The sequence below is a fragment of the Xyrauchen texanus genome, chromosome 36 (genome assembly GCF_025860055.1).
Source record: "Xyrauchen texanus isolate HMW12.3.18 chromosome 36, RBS_HiC_50CHRs, whole genome shotgun sequence".
Lineage (NCBI taxonomy): Eukaryota > Metazoa > Chordata > Actinopteri > Cypriniformes > Catostomidae > Xyrauchen > Xyrauchen texanus.
Window position 1 is genome coordinate 15,096,062 of NC_068311.1, and position 27,219 is coordinate 15,123,280.

The 27,219-nt window shown below is 37.4% G+C and overlaps 2 protein-coding genes across 2 annotated transcripts in view; both read left to right on the top strand.

Annotated features, from left to right (window-relative positions):
* The window catches only part of LOC127630073 (membrane-associated phosphatidylinositol transfer protein 3-like), a 223,637-nt gene extending 219,962 nt beyond the window's left edge, over positions 1 to 3,675 (top strand). Inside the window, 1 exon segment of the mRNA XM_052107484.1 lies at positions 234 to 3,675. The gene's annotated coding sequence lies outside the window, so the exon portion shown is untranslated.
* A 9,560-nt stretch (positions 3,676 to 13,235) lies between these two features.
* LOC127629921 (multidrug and toxin extrusion protein 1-like) lies at positions 13,236 to 26,825 on the top strand. Its single transcript, XM_052107235.1, has 17 exons — positions 13,236 to 13,378; positions 14,181 to 14,282; positions 14,472 to 14,540; positions 14,871 to 15,019; positions 16,902 to 16,944; positions 17,139 to 17,183; positions 19,786 to 19,883; positions 20,053 to 20,150; positions 20,473 to 20,586; positions 20,761 to 20,828; positions 22,416 to 22,524; positions 22,627 to 22,702; positions 22,792 to 22,861; positions 24,836 to 24,968; positions 25,264 to 25,358; positions 25,626 to 25,730; positions 25,809 to 26,825. Exons 1-17 carry the CDS (start codon positions 13,238 to 13,240, stop codon positions 26,091 to 26,093), a joined length of 1,800 nt encoding a protein of 599 aa, XP_051963195.1. The 5' UTR covers positions 13,236 to 13,237; the 3' UTR covers positions 26,094 to 26,825.
* The last annotated feature ends 394 nt before the right edge of the window (positions 26,826 to 27,219 follow it).

The window sequence follows — 27,219 nt, forward strand, 5'->3', positions numbered from 1 at the left end:
CGAGCAATCTCTGTTTACTTTCATTGCACGTTTTTTCCATACAATGAAAGTAAATGGTGACTGGGACTGTCAGGTCCTAACATTTATGCCTAACATCTCCATTGTATTCCATGGAAGTAATACAGGTTTGCAGCAACATGAGGGTGAGTAAATGATTACAGAATTTTAATTGTTGGGTGAACTATTCCTTTAATTCACAACTCCTCCCTTCTTTTCCTACCTCAACCCCACAGCATTTTTACTTCCTCTCGGCCCTCTACGGATATTACACTACATACTAAAAAGCATCTTGCCTGAGATGATGAAAACTTCTCAGTGAATGTCCCTCTGCTCAACATGGGTCTGACTCAACATACAGTATAAACCTCGATTCCTGACGTGTGAACTATGTTTGAACAGCGGGAACAGAAGAGAATTCACAGTCTTGTTTCCAAATTCAATTTCATCAGACATTTTTTAACCAACGGTTATGCTCTGAAGATATAAGCATCCTGTATGTTGGAAGCTTCTTATTGGTATATTTCGCATCATATATGCCTTTTGCATTTGGATTTCTGACACAGTGGGATGTGATTCTAAGGCGTATCACCTCCCATCAGGATGAAGAGGAGATCGGATAAGATCCTCTGAGAAAACATTACATTTTCATCAAGCATCTAAGCAATACTCACAGTTGAGAGGAGAGGCCGAGTAACCTGCTGCTTGGACAGGTGGCAATGCTGATTCCTGCAATAATCCTTGTTTTAATATTGCAGGCATTTGTCTGCTCTCTGGACGGCTGTCTGCAGGCCGCTTGTGGCTGTTGTGGCCGATGGACTTGCAAATTGTACATGAACCTTTTTTACTTGTGTGACGACCTGACCTGAACTCTGTCGCCACTGTCTCTGTTAACCATTCATTCAGAACAGAATCTGACAGAGAAGCCCCTGTGGTCTCTGGTACACCATAGAAAATCAGCAATGGGAATAACTGCAAAAGCATATTTACAACCCTCAATGGTTTTTCTTGTGCACTCATGTTGTAAATATAAGTGTCACTGAGATGAATTGAGTATATTTTGATGTATCTGCGTGTGGCAATAGCTTAATAGAGTAGTGCTTGTTTTTACAGGCCAACCAACCATTGTAAATTTGTATTGTAATGGTTTTAAGTGACTGTGGTTGTCAATAAGTATTTTGTCATAATGTTACGTTAATCCGTTTATCAGTATGGCATCTTAAAGTGTAAGTTACCCAAAAATGAAAATTCTCTCATTATTTTCAAACCATTATGCCATCTCAAACTCATATGACTTTCTTTTTTCTGCAGAACACAAAGATATTTTGAAGAATTTGAGGTGTTTTTGTCAAGGAATCCAACACCTTTAAGCTCCAAAAATAACTTTTATAGGCAGCATAAAAGTTATTAATAGGACTCAAGTGGTTTAATCCATGTCTTCTGAAGTGATATGATATGAGAGAAAAAGCTAAAGAAAACCACAAATCTTAACTTCCGCCCAGCGAGAGCATGCAAACGTGAATTTATCAAGAGCAAGAATGCTTGAAAAAGCTTTTCTTGTGAATGTGCAAAGGAGAGCTGGGCGGAAGTAAAGATTTTTGTGAATAAGGTTGGAATTTTTGCTTTGTTTCTCACTCAAAGCTATAATATTGCATCAGAAGACATGGATAAAACCACTTGAGTCGAATTGATTTTTTTTTATGCTGCCTTTTTGGACCTTGAAAGTTTTAAACCCCATTGACTTACATTGTATGGACACATAATTCATCCTTTAAAATATCTTTGTTGGTAGCATTTTAAAAATAAGGTTTTATTCATTAACATTAGTTAATGCATTAGGTATCATGAACTAACAATGATCAATATACAGTATTTTTACAGCATTTATTAATCTTTGTTAATGTTAGTTCATATAAATACCATTGTTCATTGTTAGTTCATAGTCCATTAACTTATGTTAATATATACAACTTTGAATTTTCAAAATGTCTTACCATATGTTGATATTAACATTAAACAAGATTAATAAATGCTTTTAAAGTATTGTTCATTGCTAATTCATGTTAACTAATGCTAACTAATGTTAACAAACCTTATTGTAAAGTGTTATCTCTTAGTTTGTGTGTAAAGAAAGTCATATGAGTTTGAGATGGCATGAGGGTGAGTAAATCATAAGAAAATAATATCCATTTTGTGCGACCTACCGCTTTAATGGGCGTTCACACAGACGGTGGTTTGCAGTGATAGAATTTGTTAATGTTTCAGGAAAATTGGCAATTCAATTGCAGTTGCACAATCAGTACATTTACATGCACAATTATAATCCAGCTACAGCATTTTTTTTGCATGGTCAAGCTGCGGTTTTCATCTATGTATTCATGACACAATGCGTAATCAAATATTTGAATGACGGACTGCAAATACGGCAGTTTAAATATACGACACGCTTCGCTGTCTTTCAGATTATGCACACAATGATGAGGCCAGTTCGAAGAAGTTGAGGTACAATTTCATTATATACAGCCCTTAGTTCGACTTCACAAAAATCAGACTGGCGCATGCTAACATGACATGACAAAGGATGAATTATTGATTTAGTCTGACTGAAATGGAACTTTTCAAGACCATGTAAATGTACTAAGCAGTGCAGCAACTACCAGTTAGACCGTGACACTCACGTGATCTGCCTCATGATCACTTGGATACAGTGTGAACGCATCTTTACACAAATAGACATTGATATTGCTTACATGTCAATTCATCTCACAACGAGTATGATGGTCTTGTTGAAGAACATACTGTACTATATTAGTATCTTATACTTGAGGAAAATCTAGTGTTAAAATAAATGTATGACTACTGTGTTTGAAAAAGGACATTAATCAGGCCCTCTATAGGTCTGGTCTGTATTTGAAATTAGGGTGACTCAGCCTGAAGGTGTCCATAGTTCTTGTAATGTCACGCTTTCCTATTGTAGTTACTTACTTTTGGTATTTGTATGGGGCTGTCTATTGAAAAGTTTATTTTACAATTTGACAACTTGTATATTTAAATGTAAAGGTTTGTAGTACCCTAAGATTGGGTGAAAAGGACTTGAGTGTTTTGGTTTGTGTGGGTTTGTATTTATGTGTGCATGTTCTTATGCAAGTCTTAGCATATTTCAAAAGGTGAGTGTTTGTTTGGAGATTTTTGTATTTTATTGTACATATTTGTAATTTAAAAATTGTGGCCTTTGCTTTCCCCACATGGATCGTTGGATATTTAAAGTTATAAACTGAGCCTGTAATTTGTGTCAGTGGAACTACGACCATGGAGATTTTGTAGACACACTCTATTTTTAATTCTTATATGTGTGATCATTAAACAAGGTGTGGAGCATTGTTAAATGAACACATTTTCAGCCTTATCACTATGTATATTCACTTATATTCTCAGATGGTGTGTGATTAAAGTATATTTGTATTTAAAAAAAAATGTTCCACATGTAAAGTAAATATTCAGTGTTTTGCAACATACAACTGCGCTAATGGGAAGCAAAAAAGGCCTCTTGGCAAAATGTATAATTTGGGTATTTGGTCCAGTTGGTCTTTTTCAGTGGATGTGCTTCTGTTGGACCTGCTCCAAACTGTATAAACAAATATGCTTCATTCTCAGTCCTTCAATAAACCAGTCAGTAAAGTCAGCATTATAAAACCTGTCTGATATATCTACTTAAATTTTGAATCTGTCTGTACTGTGAAGCCTCTGCAAATCTTTGTATGCAGGATGTGTGAGGCTATGACCTTTTCACTGACCTGCATGAAAGGTAAGTACAGCTCTATTAATTCCTGTTCACGCACATTCACTATGATAGATGACAACTCGGTATTATCATTCTAATTACTGTGTCAAGCTCATAGACATGAGCTTCTAGATGGACTGTTCTTATTCCTTAATATGTATGCAAATCCAGAGAAACACTTTGTGGTTCCTTTTCTGCTTGTGTAAATGATCTTTTAGCAAAGAAGAATCTGAAACTACACTACTCATTCCCTCTAATACAGCTGTTCCAGTTCTTGTAATTTATTGGCCAAGAGGCATTCCAAAAGTGCAGATGCTTAGTATAGCATTACTGGGACGCTTCACTATTTGTATCACTCTGTTTGTCTATGTTCGTGGCTTTCCAAAAAATGATGAAGATTTGGATGAACCCAAGTCAATCCAGTCTTTTGAATCCATTCATCAATTAGATTTGTCCAGTGACCATTTCTTGAAATTACATATTTTTGCCAGTAGGTGGTGACAAATTAGCATTTTTTTTTATGGTATGAGTGAGTCATTGAATCACTGACTCAAATGATGAGTTATACATTCACTTAAAAGATTCATGCAAAAACTGTGATTTGTGTACTAATGAAACACCACAAAAATATTGATAGCAGTGCAGAGAGGGTAGTTGTTCTTGATGATTTTGCTTCTTTTGGAACTACTTTTGCTGGTGGAGAGAAAATGCAGAAACTAACTGGCAAATCTTTGTCTGAAAAATGTTTATTGTAAATGAAATGTAAATTGTTTACTGTTGTATAAAAGTAAAGGCACAATTGTGCTGTTGGTCTGAATATACACTAACTGAGAACTTTATTAGGAATGCTAGAGTCTTCTGCTGTTGTAGAGCATCCACCTCAAAGTTTAACATGTTGTGCATTCTGAGATGCTGTTCTGCTCACTATAATTGTACAGAGTGGTCAGTTACTGTAGACTTTCTGTCATCTCGAACCAGTCTGGCCATTCTCTGATGACTTTTCTCATCAAAAAGGCGTGTCCATCCACAGAACAGCTGCTCACTGGATGTTTTTTGTTTTTGGCACGATTCTGAGTAAACTCTAGAGACTGTTGTGCCTGAAAATGCCAGGAGATCAGCAGTTACAGAATTACTCAAACCAGCAAGTCTTGGTCGAAATCATTAAGATAATGTATTTTATGTGAACATTAACTGAAGCTCCTGACCTGTATCTGCATGATTTTGTGCATTGCACTGTTGCCACATGATTGGCTAATTAGTTAATCGCATGACAAATAGGTGTACAGGTGTACCTAATAAAGTACCCAGTGAGTATATGTGATATTCCTTAATTATATCCGTTTTCACTCACCATGAATAGTTTAAACTGAGGGCAAAAAACAATCTACCCTTTAAATTGTGCATACAACAGGTTTTCAGTGAAATTAACTTTTCTTCCACCCTCAGGGGACAGTTTTCCTCAGTGAACCTGGCAGGATATTGTCACGTCTTTTTAAGTCAGTGTTTGAACAAATGCTTTCAGTAGCTGTCACGGTTAATGAATGTACTCCGCTCATTCTTTGCGTGCTATGGAAATAGCCTTTAATCACAATTGACACACTTTAGCTGATTAATGCTGTAGGCATGTGCCAAAGAGGTCGGCATGCAGAAACTGTGTTAACGCAGTACTGGGATTATTGATGAGCCTCTTTATTCTATTGCTCTCAACATGACAGCAGTGTTACACAAAAGAGATTTTTGAGTAAATGTGTCTTTATCATTTTGAACTCTAGCATGTCACTTGAAGATATGACTTACATGGTAATTACTCTTTGCAAATATTGTGGATAATTGGTGGATATAAGGCAGAATTTAAAGGACAGATAGATTTAACACTATTCACTTTCATTGTATAGACAAAAGATTCTGCCTAAAATATTTCCCAAAAATCATAATTTTGTGTTCCAAGGAAGAAAATCATATGGATTTGGATCAATATAATGGTGAGTAAATTATGACATAGTTTTGATCTTTGAGTGAACTTTCCCTTTAAAGTGAATCATGTGTTTGTAAAAGCTTTAGAGCGCACAACAAAATTCATGTTTGTACTTTGGCATCACTGAATTGCTTTAAGAAGAGAATATCATCTTGTTCTGATGTTGTTCATTAGCTTCAATAGTGTTGGGTAAGTGAATTTTAAAAAAAGTAATCCACTTCAAATAACTAACTACTTCTCTGAAATTATCATCTGATTACTTTACTGACTACTTCATTGGAAAGTAGTCACATTACTAATTACTTTTAAGTGCCTTTCTAAAACACTATATAATGTATATTTTCTCCTTGTTCATTGTCGCACACCCTTCAGCTGTCACAAAATGCAAACAGATGTACAGATGTACATATTAATTCACATTTGAATTATATTAAATATAAATATTATTTTATTTGTGACCCAAGTCAGTAACTGTAATCGGATTAGAAGAATTTAAAATGTAATGTGTTAGACAACTTGTGCCTAAAAGTAATTTGATTAAAGTAACTAATTACTTTGTAATCCAATTGCATCCAATACTGCTTGGGGGACCAAAAACCAATTTGAACACCTTGCATTTTCATCAGATCTGACATGAACAAAATGTTCCTTGTTATGGAAGGGTCATATCAGTTATTCCTTTTTTGACATTTCATAAAGGACCAGTGGTGTTGTTTTCAATCTGATGGTAGTAATAGCTTTGACTCAGTGGATTAAAAATGATTAATTACACATTAGTACCATACTCATCGTTATGGAGATGTGTCCCAGCACAGCACCATAATTTAGTTACCATATTTATACTCTGCTGAGTGTTTGATTGTCTTTTATGGAAGGCAATCAAACACTCAGCAGAGTATAAATATGGTTACAGTAAGGATGGCCCTTAAGACCAGCCGTTTCAGTGCACTGCTCTTTCAGCATTAATGTGTAGATTAATGTGTTAATGTGTAGATCATGTTGATATTAATTTATTTTGTGGCAGATTGACAGCCTCAGTCACCTTTCTCTTTCCATGTATTGCAAAATGTGCAGGGTCAGCATTCTTCAAAATTGTTCCTCTTGTGATCCACAGAAGAAAGGTCATATGGGTTTAAACAACATAAAATGACATAATTAACTCAAAAAAAGTCAACTAAACTTTTATTCCTAGACCCATTACATGGCTTTTTTCCTTGCAATAATAGCACACAAATCTTCTCTCATTGTCATTTGTTTTGTGAGCACAGGAGACATTTTAACCTGACAATTGTGTAGCAGGCTATGTAGATGGAGAGTTTATCTTAAAAGCATTTACCCGTGAACAAAGTGAACACACACACAAGCATTCTCTCACACACAATCTATTACACACAGCAGCCCGCCTGCCAATCTACATGTCCTGCTACAGAACATTCTTCAGCTGCGGGGTCAAGACCGCAAGCCCATGGGGATTACTTTCCCAGTCATTGTTTTTAATGGGAAAGTCATGTACAATATTATCTTCTCAAACAAGCTCCTATTAAAGGAATATTCCAGGTTCAGTACAAGTTATGCTCAATTGACAGCATGTGTGGCATAATGCTGATTACAACAAAAATAAATTGACTTCTCCCTCCTTTTCTTTAACAAATACAAATCTGGGATACAGTGAGGCATTTGAATGTAAGCATAAAGCCGTCAACTAGCACCCTCATTTGGCCTGACATTGGAAGTGTGGCTAATATGTAACATTAACTAATGTTAACAAATTGAACTTAATTTTAGTGTTACCACAATGCCATTTTTAAACATCAAAGTGATTGTCATTTTAACTTCCTTATGAACTTATTAATTGTTCAAATCAAACAACAACACAATTTTACATTATGCTGCTATTGTCTTGCCATACAGCTCAAGAGAGGGTGAAAGGCCCTCCACATTTGGGTTATTTTCATTCTCCACTGCAAAAGCTAAACACAGAGGACAATACATTATAGGCTACCTGACAGAAAAAGCCAAAAGTGGGCAGTGAGGGTTTTGAGAGCCCACTTCTGTTTATAACACCAATATAGGAATGGGATAAACATATTGGACACATGGACTTACTGGACACATAATCACATACAGAAGTGAAATTTGTATGTATCTATAGCTCGAAATAAAGCAGTATTGATTTGGACAGATTGGCAATTAAATAAAAATAGAAATAACGGTGGCATAGAGTCAACAGAACAGGGAAAATTATTAGCTGAAATCATCTCCGTCACCCTCCCTGTTCTCTAAAGCAATTTGTTTGAGCTTATTGGTGATATCTGGATGCCCTCTGTGGAGAGAATACTGAGTGAATAGTTTGTTGCTGAAAAGCTATTTAAGGTCTGGTAGTAACTGATACAAGAGAGCATGTTTCTCTGAATTTAAACACTGCTCATAAACTACCTGGAATGCTCTTAATGGATTATTTCAAAATCATGTTCAAGCTTTAAAGAGGCTATTAATAACTAGCAAATATAACTACTCAGACTGCACAGTGTCAGTCTAAATCACATATTTCAATTTGCTCATAAACTAAGGCATGTTAGCATAGTAATCTATTGGTTACCATGGATATCTCTGTTTCTCTTTGTGCTGCATGCTTGGTAATTAGTGGATGATCACGCCTTGACATTACACCAAATATGGTATGGAAATCTGCAGAATCTGCAGAAAACAGTAAAAGAAGTTAACAAAGGAACAAGCCTTGGTAAGCCTGATTTAGCGTTTTCTTGTATGATATTGCACCCATATAATGCTTTTGTACATTTTACTTCCTTTCTGTGTACTGCAGTTTTTTTAAAGTAAAAAAGCAATGCAGAGGTTACATTTATCAGCTTCAGGGACAAGCAAATCATTATCAAAGATTCCCTCAATTATACAGTATCATGCAAGATATTGTGACTGTAATGTATAATGATTTTATTTGCTCAAGCATACAAATGCTCTTTTAAAAGAAAAAAGCATTGTAACAATTGTATCACTCCTAGGAGGGCTTGTCAATTATACTATTTGGATTTGGAGTCATAATTAAAGCTCTGTTGCCCCCTCTTGTGTGCAGTTCTTGCTGTGAACTTGTATCATTGTCATCTAACACTGAATGATAGTACATACTTGTTTAGGATAACAGTGAGGTATATAATATGAACAATGCATTACCCCATATATCTTGTGCAAATTATTTTATTTCCCTGACTACTTTTTGTGGAAGTTTCTATCACTGAAAACAAATTCATGTTTATTTGGCTATAAAGCTCTTTTGAATTCAGATTTCTAAATGTAGTAACACGTTAACGTTCTGTATATATTTTTTCTATTTCATAAGGTGAAAACCTGGAATTATGAAAACATTAATTGTTTGCATTAAGGACAAAACATTCATCCAGATTGCTTTACCAAACCAATTATTGCATGTTTCAAATATTAAGATATTAAATTAAATGAAAAAATTCAGTTGTCTTGGCAATGCACAGCCTTTAATAAACAAAGTTTGTTATTGAGTAGATGCATTTTGTGCTTTAAAATTGCACAAATAATTCATAAATCATAAATATATTTGATCATATCTTGACAGATCAAAAGATACTGAATGACACAAAAGAATTATGTTGTGTTGGCAATCCACAGCCAAATAACAGTCATAGTGGGTCATGGATGTGTTTTGTGCTTATAAATGTCACAAATAAGTATGAATTGTTTTGATTATGTCAAAATTAAATTATATGATTAATTATACATTTTTGCTTAAAAGAATATTCCAAATTCAATACAAGCTAAAATCAATTAACAGCACTTGAGGCATAATGTTGATTACCATAAATATCTATTGCAAATTGTCCCTCCTAGAAACAAAAGTGAAGCTTATAAAATGTTATAAAAGCACTTGCATGAATTCTTCTGTTCAAACTCATGGATTATTTGACCTGAAAAGTTGTTTACATTTTTACAGTCGTTTTAGGGTTTGTTGAGATTACATCATCATGGTAACGAAGTCTTCAAATTTGCTATACATTTTCACAGAAAAGGTTAGTAAGATATTTTATCACACTAAAATCATGTTAACATGCATATTCTTCACATCTTGTGGCTATACTTTGAAACAGTGAGTATTTTAACATTTAAGAATTGCACTGTTACCCAGATTTTTATTTTTTTTAAATTAAGAAAAGAAGGGACAAGTAAAAATACATTTTTGTGGTAATCAAAATGATTACTGATGCATCAGTTTGGGCTCAATTTTGATCCCAGCAAAAATACAATGCAGAAAAATACAATAACACAAACTGAACTAAACTCTCAGGCATGTACATGTACAATCAGTCATTCTTAGCATGTTACATTGCATTTATTTCTGTTGCTGTACATGGGGTCTCTGATGGAGGATGTTTAAATCATGTTATCAGATTGACATTTTTTTGTTGTCAATTTTCAAAAAAGTAATGTAGTTTCAACCTGACACTTTAATGAACCCATTTAAGTCCACCGGCACTACAGATGCAGCAGTGTATAGTTGTCATTTTCCTAGTATTTTTCTAGATGTTATCCATGTTTTATAACTCAATGACAGGCAAGCAAACATCCAAATAAAGGATTTCAAGAAAATAAAATGGTATTCACTTCCTTCCTGTCACATGAGGCTGTCAACTTCCTACACCTATTTTGAGGAAGCATGGCGAAGGCAAACCCTCCCAATAAAAGGTCCTTTTCATGTTACTAATAAGTATTTTTTTTGTTGACATATATATATATATATATATATATATATATATATATATATATATAATCATGAAGGTCTCTAGAATCACCCAAACAAAACAAACCTCACAAGAGATCTATAGTTTTTTGTATACTTAGTCAAAAGTCCAAGCGGCAACTATAGCTGTAAGTACATATATCATGGGAAAGGGGGAATACTGTGTTAATTGGTTAAGGTTATTGGTCTTGTTTAGTGCTTTTTCCTTTTATAATATCCCACCTAAACATAACTTAAAGCATGGTATTAATTGCTGTAGGTTATCTTTTTCTCCCTTTTATGATATTATGTACTGTAAGGGGCAAAATATTGAGGCCCCTTCATCCAGTTTGGATGCATTTCATTCTAATAGGTCAAGGACCCTAATTCTTAGTAGCTTATGATTCCATTATAATGTTGAAATTCAGACTTCAAGTATTCAAGTACTAAGTTTACATTTATATTATTATATGAAATCACCTATTACAGTCAGCCATTAAATACTATTGAATACTATGGGCCTCTGTTTTAAAAAAAAAAAAAAAAATATATATTTATATATCTTAATTTTCTTTCAGGTATACCTTGGCAGAGGTTTTGGATATTCTTGATGCAGATAATCCCCCTGCAACTTTCTCAAATGTTATAGTTGTGCCAGAGTCTGAGAAGAAAGCTCATGACACAAATTGTGACAGCGATGGATCTGATGATGAGGTGGCATGTGATTACAAATGCCTACCATTAAGGTTGCTGAAAGGAGAGGGCTTAATCTCTGATGATGCTTTTCAACTACCCCTCCTTGACATTAACATATACCTGAATGTCCTGCGGCCTTAGTGAGTGCATCTACAGAGCCAAGCAGCATCAATGCTGTTGAGGAAAAGGAAAAAAAGTCCTACAACCCCTGGACCCATGCTAAAGAAAACCTAAAACAAAGAGCGGAAGTTAAAGAAAATGAAGAAAGATGCCAAAAAAAAAAAATACAGACTAAGCGTCATCAAATCTTTCCCTATCAATTCAAGCCAACCAATCCCATCATCACATCAGATGATCCAGCAGACATCTTTATCACATTCTATCCAAAATCACTCTGGGATATCAACCTGAAAATGTTGAATATGTATGCCACCCTCCATCTGACTGATGTAGTGCTCCTAACATTCTATGGCATTCTTTTGTACAATTCAGTCCCAAGACAACGTCTTCTTTGGTCAGACGACAATGATGTCAACAAAAGCATTAAGAAGAGGCCATGCGGAGGAACAGATTTGATGAGATAATGGCTTCCATTCATGCTGTGAAAAACATGAATATCACAGATGACTTCAAGGTGTGTCCCGTGTTTGAGGAGCTGAATAAAGTCAACAAAACCATGACTATGCAGGAATATCTGGAAGTGGATGAGATGATGGAGTGCTTTGGTAGGCATGGATGCAAGTAATTCATCAGGGGGAAGCCCATTCGCTTTGGCTTCAAGATCTGGATTCTTGCATCCTCATCTGGATTTGTCTACCAGATGGAGCCATACGCAGGTAGCCACACTCGACTCATTGAAACTGGACTGGGTCAGGGTACAAATGTGGTTCTTGGCTTGGCAGAGAAAGCTGGAGTGCCACCTGGATGCAAGTTCTATCATGACAACCTATTCAAAACCCTCACCCTGGTTGATGAGATGACCAAAAGGGGTGTGGCACACTTCGGGAAAATAATCTCTTTGATATCCCACTGACACCAGCAAAGAGCTTCCAGAAGACCTCAGAGTCATTCACTCAGGAGTTAATTTTTTTTGTGTTTGCATCGAATGTTCTTTCACTTTTATACATAATAAAACATTTTATGAATAAAGAATTATCTGTTGAAAGCAGTTATTTTAAGTTAGATGCCAAATGTTCTCCAACTGTTCAAATGTGACATTGAAGGGGTACATACAACATATTTGCCCACCGGCAACTATAGTCTCCGCACATTCAAATACAATTAAAAATAAAAAATAAAACCCTGGGGAAAAGAAATGCATATCATGTTCATAAAGGTCACTATTAGTATGATTATATGCATGAAACCATTCAGAAAATTTCAAATTTCAAAGGCACAAATGGGTTAAGCATGATTTTTGAGATATAACAAAGGGGCTTCAGGGTCACTCAGACCCCCGAACAGAACATAAGGGTTAAATAAGCGATGTGATCACACTAAAATCATATTAACATGTATATTGTTTACATCCTGTGTCTATAATTTTGAAATTGTGTATGTTTTTGCATTTTATGGACTGGTCCCATTCACTTCCATTTTAAGTGCCTAACTGTAACAACTTTTTTGTTTTAATAAACAAGGCAGCATTTTGTTTGTGGTAATGACCATTATTCCACAACTGTTGGGGATTGATCTTAACTTGTATTGAAACCAAAATATTCCTTTAACGTATTCTTAAAATTCCCAAATGGTAATTATTTTGCAGAAGTAACAATGGACAATCATGTAGTCAGATTGTTATCTCAGGAGGCATCCATAGGTGGTCTCTAATATTGTTTTGTGTAATCTAGTTAGTTGAAGAGTACACATCCTCTCCAATGGAATATTGTCAGGGGTTTCATATAATGAATACGAATTTAAGATGGTGAAACCTTATCACAGTGACCTGTTAGCAGCACAGCTGTAGCAGCTAAAATCGTCCCCTGCCGAGTCTCTGGCTTCACTGCAGATCAGATCTAAGGAGATAATGGATGTTTCAAGTCCCAGTGCTGAAGCTTCGTCAATGGAGGCCAGTTCCAAGCTGTTCTTCGGTAGATCTGTAAGGCGTTGCATCCCTCTGGTATATAGAGAAGAGCTCTACCACATTCTGTGCATGACTGGACCCCTGGTATGAACTTAGTCTCTTTCTATCTCACTTAAACTCATACACATACACATTAAACTGAATGTAGGGGAGACTGGGGTTTGTTATCACACTTTTTAGGCTTTTTATGTCTTAGCTACAAAAAAGCTATTGAACACTTTCACAGTTATAGTCCAGGAGAAAAAGATACACTTCATTGAACACAAGTTGAGCTTTTGTGACAACATACCCCAACAGCAGGGTAAGTTGTCACAAAGGAACTTGCAATTGAGCTGCCTATTATAGGCTTTTCAGTGAAATTCAAAGAACTACAAAATAATTCATAAAACACACACACACACAAACAAAAGTAAACCTTTCAATGAAAATCTGCCTTCATTATACATTATAGATGACCTGCTTTGGTCTATTGTGTACTTGTAACTTGATTAAGTATATAGCAAAAATTTGATTTTGAAATTTTAGTTTGAAAAATAGAATTCACAGAAAAAATTATTGGGCTTTGAATAAGGTGTTCAAACCCACTCCAAAGAAATCATACATTTGTTTATGCCTATTTTGATGTATGACTCAAAACCTTACTGAGAAATAGCCTTTGTGACAACTTTCCATTGTGCCAACTAGCCCCAGTCCCTCCTCTGCATAGTAACATGTTCACATAAAAAGGGAAAAAAATTCACTTTTGAAACATTTATATTAGTTTCCCTTATGTGGCAGAGAATTTATCAAATAATGAATTCAAAAAAATAAAAAGCTGCCATTATTTCTGCCATATACCTCAGTGCCTAATTTTCATCCACTGAGAATTCTCAAATTGTCATTCCAGGTTGCATCGCGTGTTCTGAATTATCTTCTACCATTTGTCATAACAATGTTTTGTGGTCGCCTGGGAAACAGTGTGCTGGCTGGTTATGGAATGGCATCAGCTGTGAGTTTATGATTCAGTCTTATTGTTCCTCTAATGTTTCATACTGTTGAATTCAAGCAAGGCAAAACATTGCTGTATGAAATACAAATGTTAGTACAATGTCATAAAGCTCGGTTTCGGTTTTGAAGTTGGGGTACTGAAGTAGAGCATAGCTGAGAAGAGGCTGATGAATTTGTTCTGATTTGTCAGACGATAAACATAACAACAGCAGCTACAGGTGGAGGACTTGCACTGGCAGCTGACACCCTTATCGCTCAGGTATGAAAAAGTAGCAAAAAAGTATGGGGGGGGGGGGTTGCAGCCTAAACCTTCCTAAGATGATCCTCTTTTTTGCTAGTTTTAGTGGGCTTTTGGACACTATTATGCTGGTCAAGCTGGGAGACCTGTTAGACACCAGCTTGGGTAGGCTGGAAGACCAGCCGGATCAGATTAAACCAGCTAAGACTAGCAAACTACCATAGGCTGATTTCAGCTTCTTCATTTTTAGCAGTGATCTCATAAAGCATTGTGCAGTACAGTTAACTTGACACAACATAAGACATTTCAACTGTATGTTGATCTGAAGATCTGACCCCATGTTCTTCTCAGACCTTTGGTGGAAAGAATATGCTGCGTGTTGGTGTCATCCTGCAAAGAAGTGTCCTGATCCTCCTGCTCTTCTGTCTGCCCTGTTGGGCTCTACTCATCAACACCCAACCCATCCTTCTCTTGCTGGGTCAAGACCCAGATGTGGCTAGGTGACTCTTTCTGTGTCTGGTGTGATGTAGAGACCAAAGCAAAGGGCAACTGGAAAGTTGCTGGTTAAAAACCCTGTTAGAAGTGTGTTATGAGCTATCACCCTTGAATAAGGCACTTAAAGGAATATTCTGGGTTCAATACAAGTTAAGCTCAATCAACAGCATTTGTGGCATAATATTGATTATCACTCAAATAAATTTTGATTTGCCTCTCCTTTTCTTAAAAAAAAGTCAAATCTGGGTTAAAGTTATAGCCAATATTAAAACTTTATTGCCATGACAATGTAATGTCAACAAACCCTATAAAGCCCTGCAATGGCTGAAAATAATTATGATTTAAACAACTTTACAGCTCAAGTAATACACAAGTTTTAACAGACTAATTAATGTAAGTGCTTTTATAAAATTATAAGCTTCACATTTCTTTTTTTAAACCCTCAGAAAATTGGGCCTATTCACTTGCCTCACTGTAACCTTGATTTTTAAGAAAAGAAGGGATGAGTTGAAATACATTTTTGTGGTAATCAATATTATGCCTGTCATGTTCACTGTTGTCTTTTGTTTTGTGCTTTTATGTTGAAGTTTAGTTTAGTTCCTGTTTCCTGTTTTGGTTTTTGTAGTCCTTTGTAGTTTCTTTTATTCTGTCATGTTCACTGTTGTCTTTTGTTTTTGTACTGTTATTTTGAAGTTTAGTTTAGTTCCTGTTTCCTGTTTGGTTTTTTGTAGTTTCTTTGTATCATTGGTGTTCCCCTGATTGTTTATCTTTCCCTGATTGTTTCCTCCAGGTGTCCCTCATTCCCTTGTTTGTTCCCTCCTGTATTTAAACCTGGTTCTTTGTTCAGTCTTTGTCGATCGTTGTTGAATGTTGACGTTTCGCTTCATGCTCGTTGTATTCTCTGTCTTCGTTCGATGTTTCCCTGACTTTTATGGATGTTTCCCCGACATTTATGGATGTTTCCCCAACCTGTTTAGCCCCTTTATGTTTTCCTCATTTAGTTTATTTTTCCCATCGTGGACTTTTCGTTTGTTCCTGAGTTTGTTTTTGTTTATGCTTGTTAATAAAAGCCGCGTGTGGATCCGAACCTCCGTCTGCCTTCTCCTGATTTCCCAGATCATTGCAATGCCCCAAATGCTGTCAACTGAGCTTATCTTGCATTAAACCCAGAATATTCCGTTAACTCTACTACTTACTACTCATGTCATTTCTTTAACAGTTTCTCTAGTTGATCTTTTGCTATTTTGCTCCTTAAAAGTTTTGAAACACCATGAACTCATTCTTTACTATTACTTTAACTATTTTCTACATTCGGATTACAGTAAAGCCATCAAAACAAAGAAATAACACAATTTGAATATGCGAAATATTTAGTGACCAACAGATCAAAACAATCTGGTCAACAGTCTTGAAGGAGTTTCTGTGTATTCTGGGTACTTGTTGGCTGCGTTTTCTTCACTGTAGTCCAACTCATCCATTAAAAAATGTTTTAATTAAAATGTTGGTTTGTAAAAAAATTAACACATATGTGCAATGTAGATGGAGTCCAGGATAACTTTTTCTACAAATCTAGCATTTCAAGCATTCTGTTATAAGCCTTTAAATCAAAAGGTTTTTCAGATTATGAGAAACATAAATTGGATCAAATGTGTCCAAACTTTTGACTGGTAGTGTAAATGTTGACGATGTTGTTAGGCTATATTCCAAGTAAATGAGGCATTTTATTGTGCACAGAGGGACATTCAAATTCTCAATTAAGATGCAGGCCAGGATGAAAATGAGATTGCGGCGCACATTTTTTTCTGGTGTCTAAAAAAACGTTCTCTCTAAAATCAATCACAATGCCTTGTCCTCTATATCATATTAACAAATGTGCTAATTTTTCAGGATAGCTCAGCTCTATGTGGTTTCTTACCTGCCAGCAGTCCCTGTGAGTAATAAAAATAGCCTAATCTGCAAAATAATATTTTTTACATTGTATAGTGTGATATATGAATAATACATACACCCCACCATCAACCAACAGTGTTTCAGAATTAATGCCTCTCTCTCTCTCTCTCTCTCTCTCTCTCTCTCTCTCTCTCTCTCTCTCTCTCTCTCTCTCTCTCTCTCTTTTTCACACAGGCTATGTTTTTGCATCAGTTGCAAGTAGCCTATCTCCAGAACCAGGTATGCAGTGTTTTGAGAGATAAGTTCAGATAAAGACCTTAGCTGAATTCTTCCAAATGCATTGATGCATGGGTGATCTTAAGAATTGCTGTGCCATACAACAGCTATCATAGCCAACCTCCAATTGTTACACTGCAGCCTTTGATGCTAGAGATCTCCTCCCATAGGGACCAGCTTGAGGAGCGTGTTTAAATGCTTTCAGCGGGAGGTGACAGTGCACAACCTTAAAGGTGTCCGTGTAGTGTTTGTTCCATAAAACAGATAAAGGCAGCAAAAAAGTAATCCATAAGACTCCAGGGGATAATCTATATTTTCAGAAGAACAATAATAGGTGTGGGTGAGAAACATATCAATATTTAAGTCCTTTATTACTATACATTTTTCTCCTGGCCCAGTAGGTGGTGATATGAACAAAGCATGTGAATTTCCAAAAGCAAAAGAAGAATGTGAAAGTGGGGATTGAATATAAAAAAAGCATCGATATCTAACACTTTGTTCCAAATGGCATAAAGAACTTAAATACTTAATAACTTATAAATACTTATAAAAAAGTATTTATAAGTTATTCTAAAAGAGTTCAAATCACTGTTATTTTTGAGCATTTCAGCCCTCCAAATCTCTCAATGTGGAAGGTAAATTCTGAAAAGAGAATAGGGTATATGGATTATCAATAGTGTAAATCATTTATGTACAAATCAAACAGATCTTTCTTGCATCTTTCGCAGTTTATCAGAGTATTAGACATTTCGTAAATTATATAAATATATTTTGATCAGTTTAAAGCCATTGTATACTCTTTCTAAGGAAAAAAACTGTTGAAAAAAATGCATTTAAAACTGTGTGTGCTATGTGCACTACACGTTTTTTTAAATATATAGTTCCCCGTCTGTAGCTCACTACGACGTTTTGTCAAAGAAGCGACACTAGGGGTCTCTCTTGAGAGCCTCAATCTGCATGTCCCGGACATACGGGTAATGTCCGGGACATGCAGATTCTGTCTGCCAATTTCTCATCGGCCTTTTCTCAAGTTCAGAGATGTGTGAGGCTCTCAAGAGAGACCCCTTTTCTCTTAAAGAGAGGGAAATGCATCTGTCCATTCAGAATTCTTTCTTCGGAGCTTTGAGGTTGTGTGATCAGCGAGCAACATTCACACGACTGTTCACTTCATCTCTACAGAGCGTATGCTGTTGGATCTACGGCGCATACCGGCTTTCTCCTTCTCTGCACAACAGTGAAGCTTTGCCCCTCGACAGCGCTTCTAAAAGAGATTATTTTCCCAAAAAAAAAATATATATATTTTCTCTAAAAGAGCAACACACAGCTGGCTTTTTAAAGATGTCTTTCCGCCCCTGTGTAGTTGCTGGATGCGGTCCAATTTCTCTCCACTTCTGACGGTCATTAGAGCTGCCTCGTGTGCCTGCTGCGATCAGACGCAGGCAGCGTTTTATGAATGGTTCATGTTCTCAGTGCGAGAACATAGCCATGGCAGCGTTGCGGTCGCGGCTTTCTTTCCTCACAAGAGAAAGCCGCTTCAGCCACCCCTGCGCCTCCTTCCTACGGGATCGGGGCTGCGATGAAGGCGATTTGGGGCGTACAGCTGGCTCGAGTTCGCCAGGTAAATCTCCACGAACCACCCACTCCCCAGCACGCTCGTTTGCTTCCGTTCGGGCTCGAGGTGAGAGCGGTTCGCCTCACGGCCAGTCGGTTTACTCCCTCAGACCCCGCAAGCTGGATGACGATTGGTTCCCGGGTTTGAGTCTTCTCTCAGCACCAGAGCCTCGGGACGCGCTTTTGCCTTCCAACACCACACTACCTGCCCTACTCCGCTGCGAAGCCTTGCCAGGTATGTCGAAAACTTCCGTCCCCTTAGTGCCCCTTGCACGGAGCTTGGACGTGTGGCTTTCACTTCCAAACCCGTCGCGCTAGTTGACCAGGACATCCGACTCGGCTACGTGATTCAGTTCGCCAGGCCTCCACCCCCTTTCGCCAGCGTCCGCTTTACCTCGGTGCACTGCGAAGATTGTAATTCCGCTGCTTGCGGAGATCATACGCAATTGCCTGCCCGCACCTGCGTCAGCAGTGCACGTACACGGTTCAACACATGGCATGATTAAATATGGACCCCTTGTGTTGCTTTTTCGACACAACGTCGAAGTGAGGGACAGATAGGGAATGTCTAGGTTACTATTGTAACCTCCGTTCCCTGATGGAGGGAATGAGACGTTGTGTCCTCCCGGCCACAATGCTGAACTGAGCCACTGTTATGGCCGAACCTCATTCTCGGCTCCTCAGGGCAATATCCGGAATGGACAGATGCATTTCCCTTCCTTTATACCCGTATGTCCGGGGGCAGAACATGCAAATTCTGTCTGCCAATTTCTCATTGGCCTTTTCTCAAGTTCAGAGATGCGCGAGGCTCTCAAGAGAGACCCCAAGTGTCGCTTCTTTGACACAATGTCTCGTTCCCTTCATCAGGGAACGCAGGTTACAATAGTAACCTAGATGTTTTCTCTGCATATTTAAAGTTGGGAAAGGACCATGTTTTTTTAACATGGAAAAATTACACACATGATCATTAACTATTTCTGTTTTGGGATTGTAGGGTGTGATTCTGCCTCAGATGTATGCAGCCATTGCAGCAAACATTGCCAATGTGGTGACAAATTATATCCTTCTCAACTGGTTGGACCTTGGCTTATAGTCAGTCTAAGAAACTCTTATCCCTGTCATTCATTTACACCAATGTTTTTTGATTACCATGATCCTGGTCAGGGTTCATCAATAAAAAGATTTACAGAACCAGTACCAGTACCAAATCTGACCTGACCAGTATGACATTTGTGTGTTTATTCTGGTCTTTCTATTTCAGTGGATCGGCTGCTGCCAATGCCATCTCTCAGATATATATTTGTGTTTTTCTCTATGTGTACATTTGCTGGAAGAAACTGCACATTGACACATGGGGAGGTGAGCTGAGGTTAATTAATCATTGAGGCTAAATAATGAAATCATAAATTAAAAATTAATAAAAAGGAAAGAAAATGACTACATAAAAAGACATAATCTGAAATAAAATTATGCAGTGCAATCAGTAAAGTCACTTGCACACAATTATGCAAGATATAAGCTACAACAGTGTGTATAAAACACTTTATACATAAATTACACTTCAATGTTCATTACAAGCATCTTGAAAAATAGACAAATATTTCTGGAAATCCATTAAAATTATAAAATTATAAGCACTTACACAAAAAAAGCACTTATTTTCTAACTCTTCTGATCACAGGCTGGTCATGTGACTCACTTCAGGAGTGGGATGGATACATGAAGCTGGCCATCCCTAGTACCATGATGTTCTGCTTTGAGTGGTGGATTTATGAGGTTGGAGGTTTCTTAGCAGGTGCTTTCTAAATACTACAGTCAAAAACAATCATTAGCATTTTTCTTGCATGATTGCTACAAGAAAAAGGAGCTTGTTGTAGACTTGAATGATTTAATGAGATAAACCACTTAAACATAACAGCATCATAATATAATACTATCAAACGCACTCACTTGTGTTTGTTTATTTCAGGCATGCTGAGTGAGTTGGATCTGGCAGCTCAACATGCAGTCATTATGCTGGCTCTCATAAACTACATGGTAATTTAAGTCCCATATTCTCCCAATTATAAAGTTCCCCAATGAACATAACAGATGCTTCCCTTGTGGGTTGCCACATAACCAGGCAAACTAAAACGTCTAAAACAATGTTCACAACACTACACTTCAGCAAAAACTGTATAAACAACATGTATTCATTACACAATGTCCAACGATTGACAGTGCTTCCAGGGTGGAGTATAAACTTGAGCTCTGTGGTCAAGGGTTCATAATAGTCCAAACAACTGGATAACCATGGCACTCTTATTAATTAAAAAGCAGATTTACTCTCCTTGAGGAAGGCTCACCCGCTCCTTGGGCAGTCCCACTGCCCCCAGTCACCGTGCTTGTAGAGCTACTCCCTCATTACACATGACCTACCACCGTGCTGCTTACCCATACAACTTCACAACCCTCGTGGTGTATTTGCCACATGTTACCTCCCCCTAGTCTGGGCAGGATGTGGCCTCCGCAGGGTCTTTTCCACCTGAAAGTATATGACCAGGAAAGGCACCTTTCCCTACGAATTACATAGTGCTAAGATAGCCCCAGCCACTTCACACTCTATGTGAGAAACATAGATAGAGAAAAGGCCATGGCTGCTGGGATTGCTCCCATGCTAGTCATGTAGCACCTGTTCCCCCCTCAGGGGTACTGGGAACCTAAGCTCTGTGTATGACATCTCTTTTGGGGCGTTGGGAAGGGTTACGTACAGCCGATACAGTTGCCTCTAGCATGTCTCAGCAGTTCACGTAACACTGACTAGTGTGTGGTGTTTTTGAATGGGACCCCTTGTGTCACTTCATTTGACACAATGTTGAGTGAGTGACAGAAGGGGAACGTCATTGTTACTGTTGTTCCCTGAGGGAGGGAACGAGACGTTGTGTTCCTCCTGCCAAGGCACTAGACCTACCACTGCAAACGGCCGTGCCTTATTCTCGGCTCCTAAGTGCAAAAACCTGACTGACAGACGCACACCTGCTTCCCTTTATACCCGTATGTCCGGGGGCGGTTTTCTTGGTTGTTGACAGATAGGATGTTCCAAGCTTCTTGGAGAATTCACCAATGGTCTTCTATCTGTTCTTCTTCTAGGCTGTCTCAATTGCTTTTGTCACTTTATGTAAACTCAGACTGACATGATGTTCAGTAGGGGGCCTGTGGGGGCCATGCTATTTGTTGTAGGGCTCCCTGTTCTTCTATTCTATTTACAAAAGTAATGTTTGGGAGTTTAACATTTACACTAAAGCTGAAGATATACATAACTATTTTAAGATAAATGTTTTTGTGAAACATCTAATGCGCCTAAGACTTTTGCACAGTATAAACAACATGGTGGTATCATGGTACAATAAAAAAAAAAAAACATGATACATTGTCCAAAAAACACGGTAGTACCATGGTACATGTCCAAAAATCCATGATAGATCATGAAAAAATAAACATGGTAGTATTTAAAAATGCATGATTTTAGTATCATGGTACATACTGCACAACAACAACAAAAATAAAACACGGTTCCATGTTCAAAAAACATTGTACAGTAAAAAAGTGTTTTGTTATTGTTTACATTCCTAACATGTTTTACAGTTTCCATTAGGCATTCAAGGTGCAGCATGTGTACGTGTCGGTAATGCTCTTGGAGCTGGAGATACTGCTGGAGCAATATGTACCAGCAAGATGTCCCTCACCTGCACAGGTTTCAAACAAATTTTAAGTCAGTCCTCTGTGGCATGTTCATTTATCATTGTCTGCAGCATAACCTGACTCTTTCTTCTTTCCCTTTATCATCATCATGCAGCTGTATTGGTGGTTTTGCAGGGTCTTGTGCTTGTGTCAACAAAAACAGTGATTGGTTTCTTGTTTACTTCAGACAGGTAAATAAATATTTATCTTTTCCAAATATGACTTAAAATAAAGATTTTGTTCAAACAGTACTGTATTGAAAAATGTGTCTTATTTGTAGACAGATTGTGGCACTCGTTTCCAAACTCTTAAATGTCTACTGCGTACTCCAGTTCTTTGATGGCCTTGTTGTGAGTACAGCTGTAAAACATGTTTTGTCGGTTAACCTAAAATGTGCTTTATGTGGTGACATCTAAATTAACTCGTTTTATTCAAGTAAAAAATGCTTTAATATGACTGAATCAACATTTAATATATTAGGCTACACCAACAAAAGTCATTTTTAAAGGTCAGATCAGGTACAGTAGATCCATACAGATATCGAATACATGGCAAAATATATGTAAAATACATACAGTATATAATACAGTATATAGTATGTTCATTCAGTACTTGCATATACAGTATTTGTTGTGTTTATTTCAAAATACTACAACAATATAGCAACAAATTTACTATGTACATAACTAAATTGTTTCCAAATAATAGGTACTATGTATGCATGTCCTATTTATATGTACTATTTATATTTTATATACTGTTTCATGTACATATATGGGTTTTTATCAGATTACTTCACCAAAAATAATTTTCATAATAATTACTGTTGTAACCTCCTTTCCCAGGAGGGAACGAGACGTTGTGTCGAATGAAGTGACACAAGTGGTCTTCCTTGTACACCGAATCGTACCTGTGAACCTGAGAAAAGGCCAATGTCAAGATGGCAGACAGAATTTGCCTGCCCCGCCCCGGACATACGGGTATAAAGGGAAGCGGGGCAGCGAATGCCAGTCAAGATTTTGCACTGAGGAGCCGAAAATTAAGCACGGCCATTTACAGTGCTAGGTCTAGTGCTGTGGCAGGAGGGACAAAACGTCTCGGGCCCTCCCTCGGGGAACGGAGGTTACGACAGTAACCATGACGTTCCCCTTCTGTCACTCACGCAACGTTGTGTCAAATGAAGTGACACAAGGGGTCCATAGAAATGCTAGGGAGGTGCCATGGCTCAGTGCTCACGAGGATGCCACACTTCTAGTAGAGTGTGCTCGAACTCGCAAGGGTTGGCCTGGGTGTGATAGGCTAAGGCAACAGCGTGGCTGTGAGTGGCGCCATGCGAAGTCTGTGGGGAGGACGGGGGGTTCCAGTCCAAGCCCACGCTCACAGCAGCCCAGGAAAGCATGTCGGCCATCTGCGCCTCTGCCTCCGACTGGGCGGGCTGGCCTGAAGGCGGCAGCCCAGTTAAGTCTTCTGCGTCAGACGCCTGGACGCTCTCCGATGCAGCGGTGATGTCGTCATCCAAGCCCGGGGGCTCGAGTGTATTGCTCTTCACCGCTGTGTATTGCTCTTTTGTGAGTGGAAAACTCAGACTCTTTTAGAGGAAATACAACTCTTTTAGGAGGAGACACTCTTTTAAACAGAAAGAAAGCACTGCCAGGGGCGTGAACTGCACAACGTGCAGAGAGAGAGACGCCAGCTGGAAATGCACCGTGCGGATCCAAAAGCAATGCTTCTCGCTGGTAGAGGTGAGTGGAACAGGAGTGATGCTGCACAACCATTCGGCTCCAAAGAAATGTTTTGACTGGCATTCGCTGCCCCGCTTCCCTTTATACCCGTATGTCCGGGGCGGGGCATGCAAATTCTGTCTGCCAACTTGACGTTGGCCTTTTCTCAGGTTCAGAGGTATGATTCGGCGTCCAAGGAAGACCAATTGTGTCACTTCATTCAACTCAATGTCGAGTGAGTGACAGAAGGAGCACTAAACATTCTTAAACCAAGATAAATTTACTTGAGAAGGTTAAGATAATAAGACTTGTTGTCAGAGAATTATATTTTGAAATAAGTTTGTTTCTTACCCCACTGGCAGATTGTTTTTTCTTGTTTTAAGCATAAACCTCATTAAATGTTGTTAGATGTATGCTTAAAAGAAAAATAAATTGCATTGCATATTTTTAGTTCTGTTTTAGTTTAGTACAATGTAGTTGTGTGTCTTGCTGTAGTTTTACATTTTAAGAACAGTTGACAAATTATTTATTTTTATTCATGTTTTTAGATGGCTATTTTTCAAAATGTCATTTCAAAATGTATTTTTTTATTCTCTCTCCAAGTGTGTCAGCATGGGTATTCTCTTGGGTTCTGGACAGCAGAAGATTGCAGCTGTAGCTAATTTCTTTGGGTATTACTGTATTGGACTTCCACTCGGCATCTCTCTCATGTTTGCAGCAAAATTAGATGTTGTAGGTTTGTTTGTTTATTAAGTTTCTAATTATGTTACCATCTCATTAGAAATGTAAATTAATTTTCACTCATTATACTCGTTGTGAACTTATGTTGACTTTCTGGCCAGCATGTCTCCATGCGGATTACAAATCATAATTTTGTTGGGTTGAACCACGTACAGAACATCAGTGGCCTCGGCACAGGTCCCTTCAGAATTGCATAAATGCATTAAAAGCAACGAGGACAGCATAAATTATAAAATTTTACTAACAAGATAGCAGCTGTCCTATAGCAATGTCCTCTCCCATTTTCACAGGCTTTTGGCTCGGACTTCTCATCTGTGTGTGTGTGCAGTCCAGTTTTTTCATTGCAGTCATTTTTAGACTTAACTGGGAGAGAGTGACCAAAAAGGTAGGCCACATTTTTTGTAGTGCTTGGAAGCTAGCACTGTACTAATATTGCTCAATGACAACGTATTATGTGGCCACAGAAATTACACATTTTAATTTTTATTTACACAAACACAAAAAAAAAATGTTTTTTGTTGCCATGCAAACAGTGATATCTCCTTCTGGGAGTGACATTCTAGTTTTAATTCAAATTCAGCATCAGTTTAATAATTTATTTTCTTATCTGGTATTATATCGATCGATGTGTCATACTTTCATAACATTTCAGGCAGTGGAACGATCTGGAAAGTGTAAAGTTTCTGCAGTGACAACTCCAGGCAGTGTTACAAATGACCCGATCTGTCCTGTTGGTCCTGCAGTGAGACTCAGTGAGGTGAGTCGGTTTACTTTTATTTGAACACACAACACCTCAAAAACTGAGCTTGATCTCTTGTGTCTCGTCTTCTTCCAGAATGGGGATGAGTATATGGTTGTGAGCTCTCGAGATCAGGAGGCGGGACACAACAGCACTGTGGTACAAGAGGAAAAGGCCTCGGTGCTGCTCTCCACCTCTCAGCTCATCCTCAGGAGGGGTCTAATCACCCTCGCTGCTGTTCTTATCCTAGCTGTTGGGATTGCAGTTCATCTAATTGTGCCTTTGCCAGAGGTGTCTTACAGTGCAGTTGTAAACTTAACTTTGGACTCAAACTCAACCACAACATCCTCTCTCGTCCATTCAACAAATTTGTTCATTTGAAACCAGTTGTTTGATGTTTATAGTTAACATGTTAAATGTTGCATGTCTATTAATTGTTTTTTAATCAACTTCAAGATTCTACACTGAAACAATTATTTTGTGGTGAAGTAAACAAGTTAGTTTTATCTTGAACTTGAAAACATTTAAGTAAATTCTATATTTGTACTTAAATTAAAATATGTAAAAATGAATGCTCTAGCTTTTAAGTAAAATTGTGAAATTATTATTTGTTATCTTTATAATGCATCATTATGCAGCAATCCTAAAGTAGAAAACCTTGTCATATTTAAAGCGCTGATGTGTGTACATTTCACAGGTATATAAAAGCGAATTTTATATAAATTTTCAAAGCTGGTTTTCTGGGCTTGAATAATTAAAGTGCTTGCATGGTTTCACTGTTTGTAAGTTTATATATCCTATTTTTTATTACTGGCTTTGCCGTTATGTTTTGTTATTTATCATTTTGTGAAGTCTGAAATTCATTTTATACTTAAAATGACCCATTCATGACCTTTTGATTGTTACGGGTTTCGTATTTTGGGTGTTGAGGTCTGTGTGCGCAGCCCTGTATTTTGTTTCTTTTGCCTGTAATGCTTGGTAATGATGTTTGATAAGATTACAAAGAAAGCACAAATTACACTTTCAAGTATGCCAAATATTACAGGATTAAACATGTTTAAGGAAAGTTCAAAATGTGAAATGTTTCAATAAGAAGTTTATTTAAATTTTACTAAAATGTACATTAGATTTGTAATAAAGTTATTGTATTAACTGAAATGTGCAATTTAAATTTAATCAATATTATGTCATTTTTACTTAGGTATATAGCATTTAATTGTACTCTTTTTAGAAAAACTGCAAAAACCTGCGATATAAAATGTAATTACTTATTATGGTTATATATATGCGCTTATATTAAATAAGCGCATATGTAATGTTTCTCCATTTAGTTTTTCAGTTAAATATTTCTCTTCACATCTTTAATATTTTTAAGCAAACCTTAAATAAAAAGTGAAAAGGAGGTCATGTCTGCACAGCATAAAGGCAGATATCTTAACATTTAACAATGTTCGATTCTGCTAAGGTGAGAAGAACTACATACAATTCTACCTGAAGTTGTGACGAG

Excerpts from the sequence above, each read along its gene's own strand:
- LOC127629921 (XM_052107235.1), top strand. The coding sequence starts at position 13,238 with ATGGATGTTTCAAGTCCCAGTGCTGAAGCTTCGTCAATGGAGGCCAGT. Across the intron at positions 14,541-14,870 it reads CTGACACCCTTATCGCTCAG|ACCTTTGGTGGAAAGAATAT; the intron begins GTATGAAAAAGT and ends TGTTCTTCTCAG. Across the intron at positions 20,587-20,760 it reads GGTTGGAGGTTTCTTAGCAG|GCATGCTGAGTGAGTTGGAT; the intron begins GTGCTTTCTAAA and ends TGTTTATTTCAG.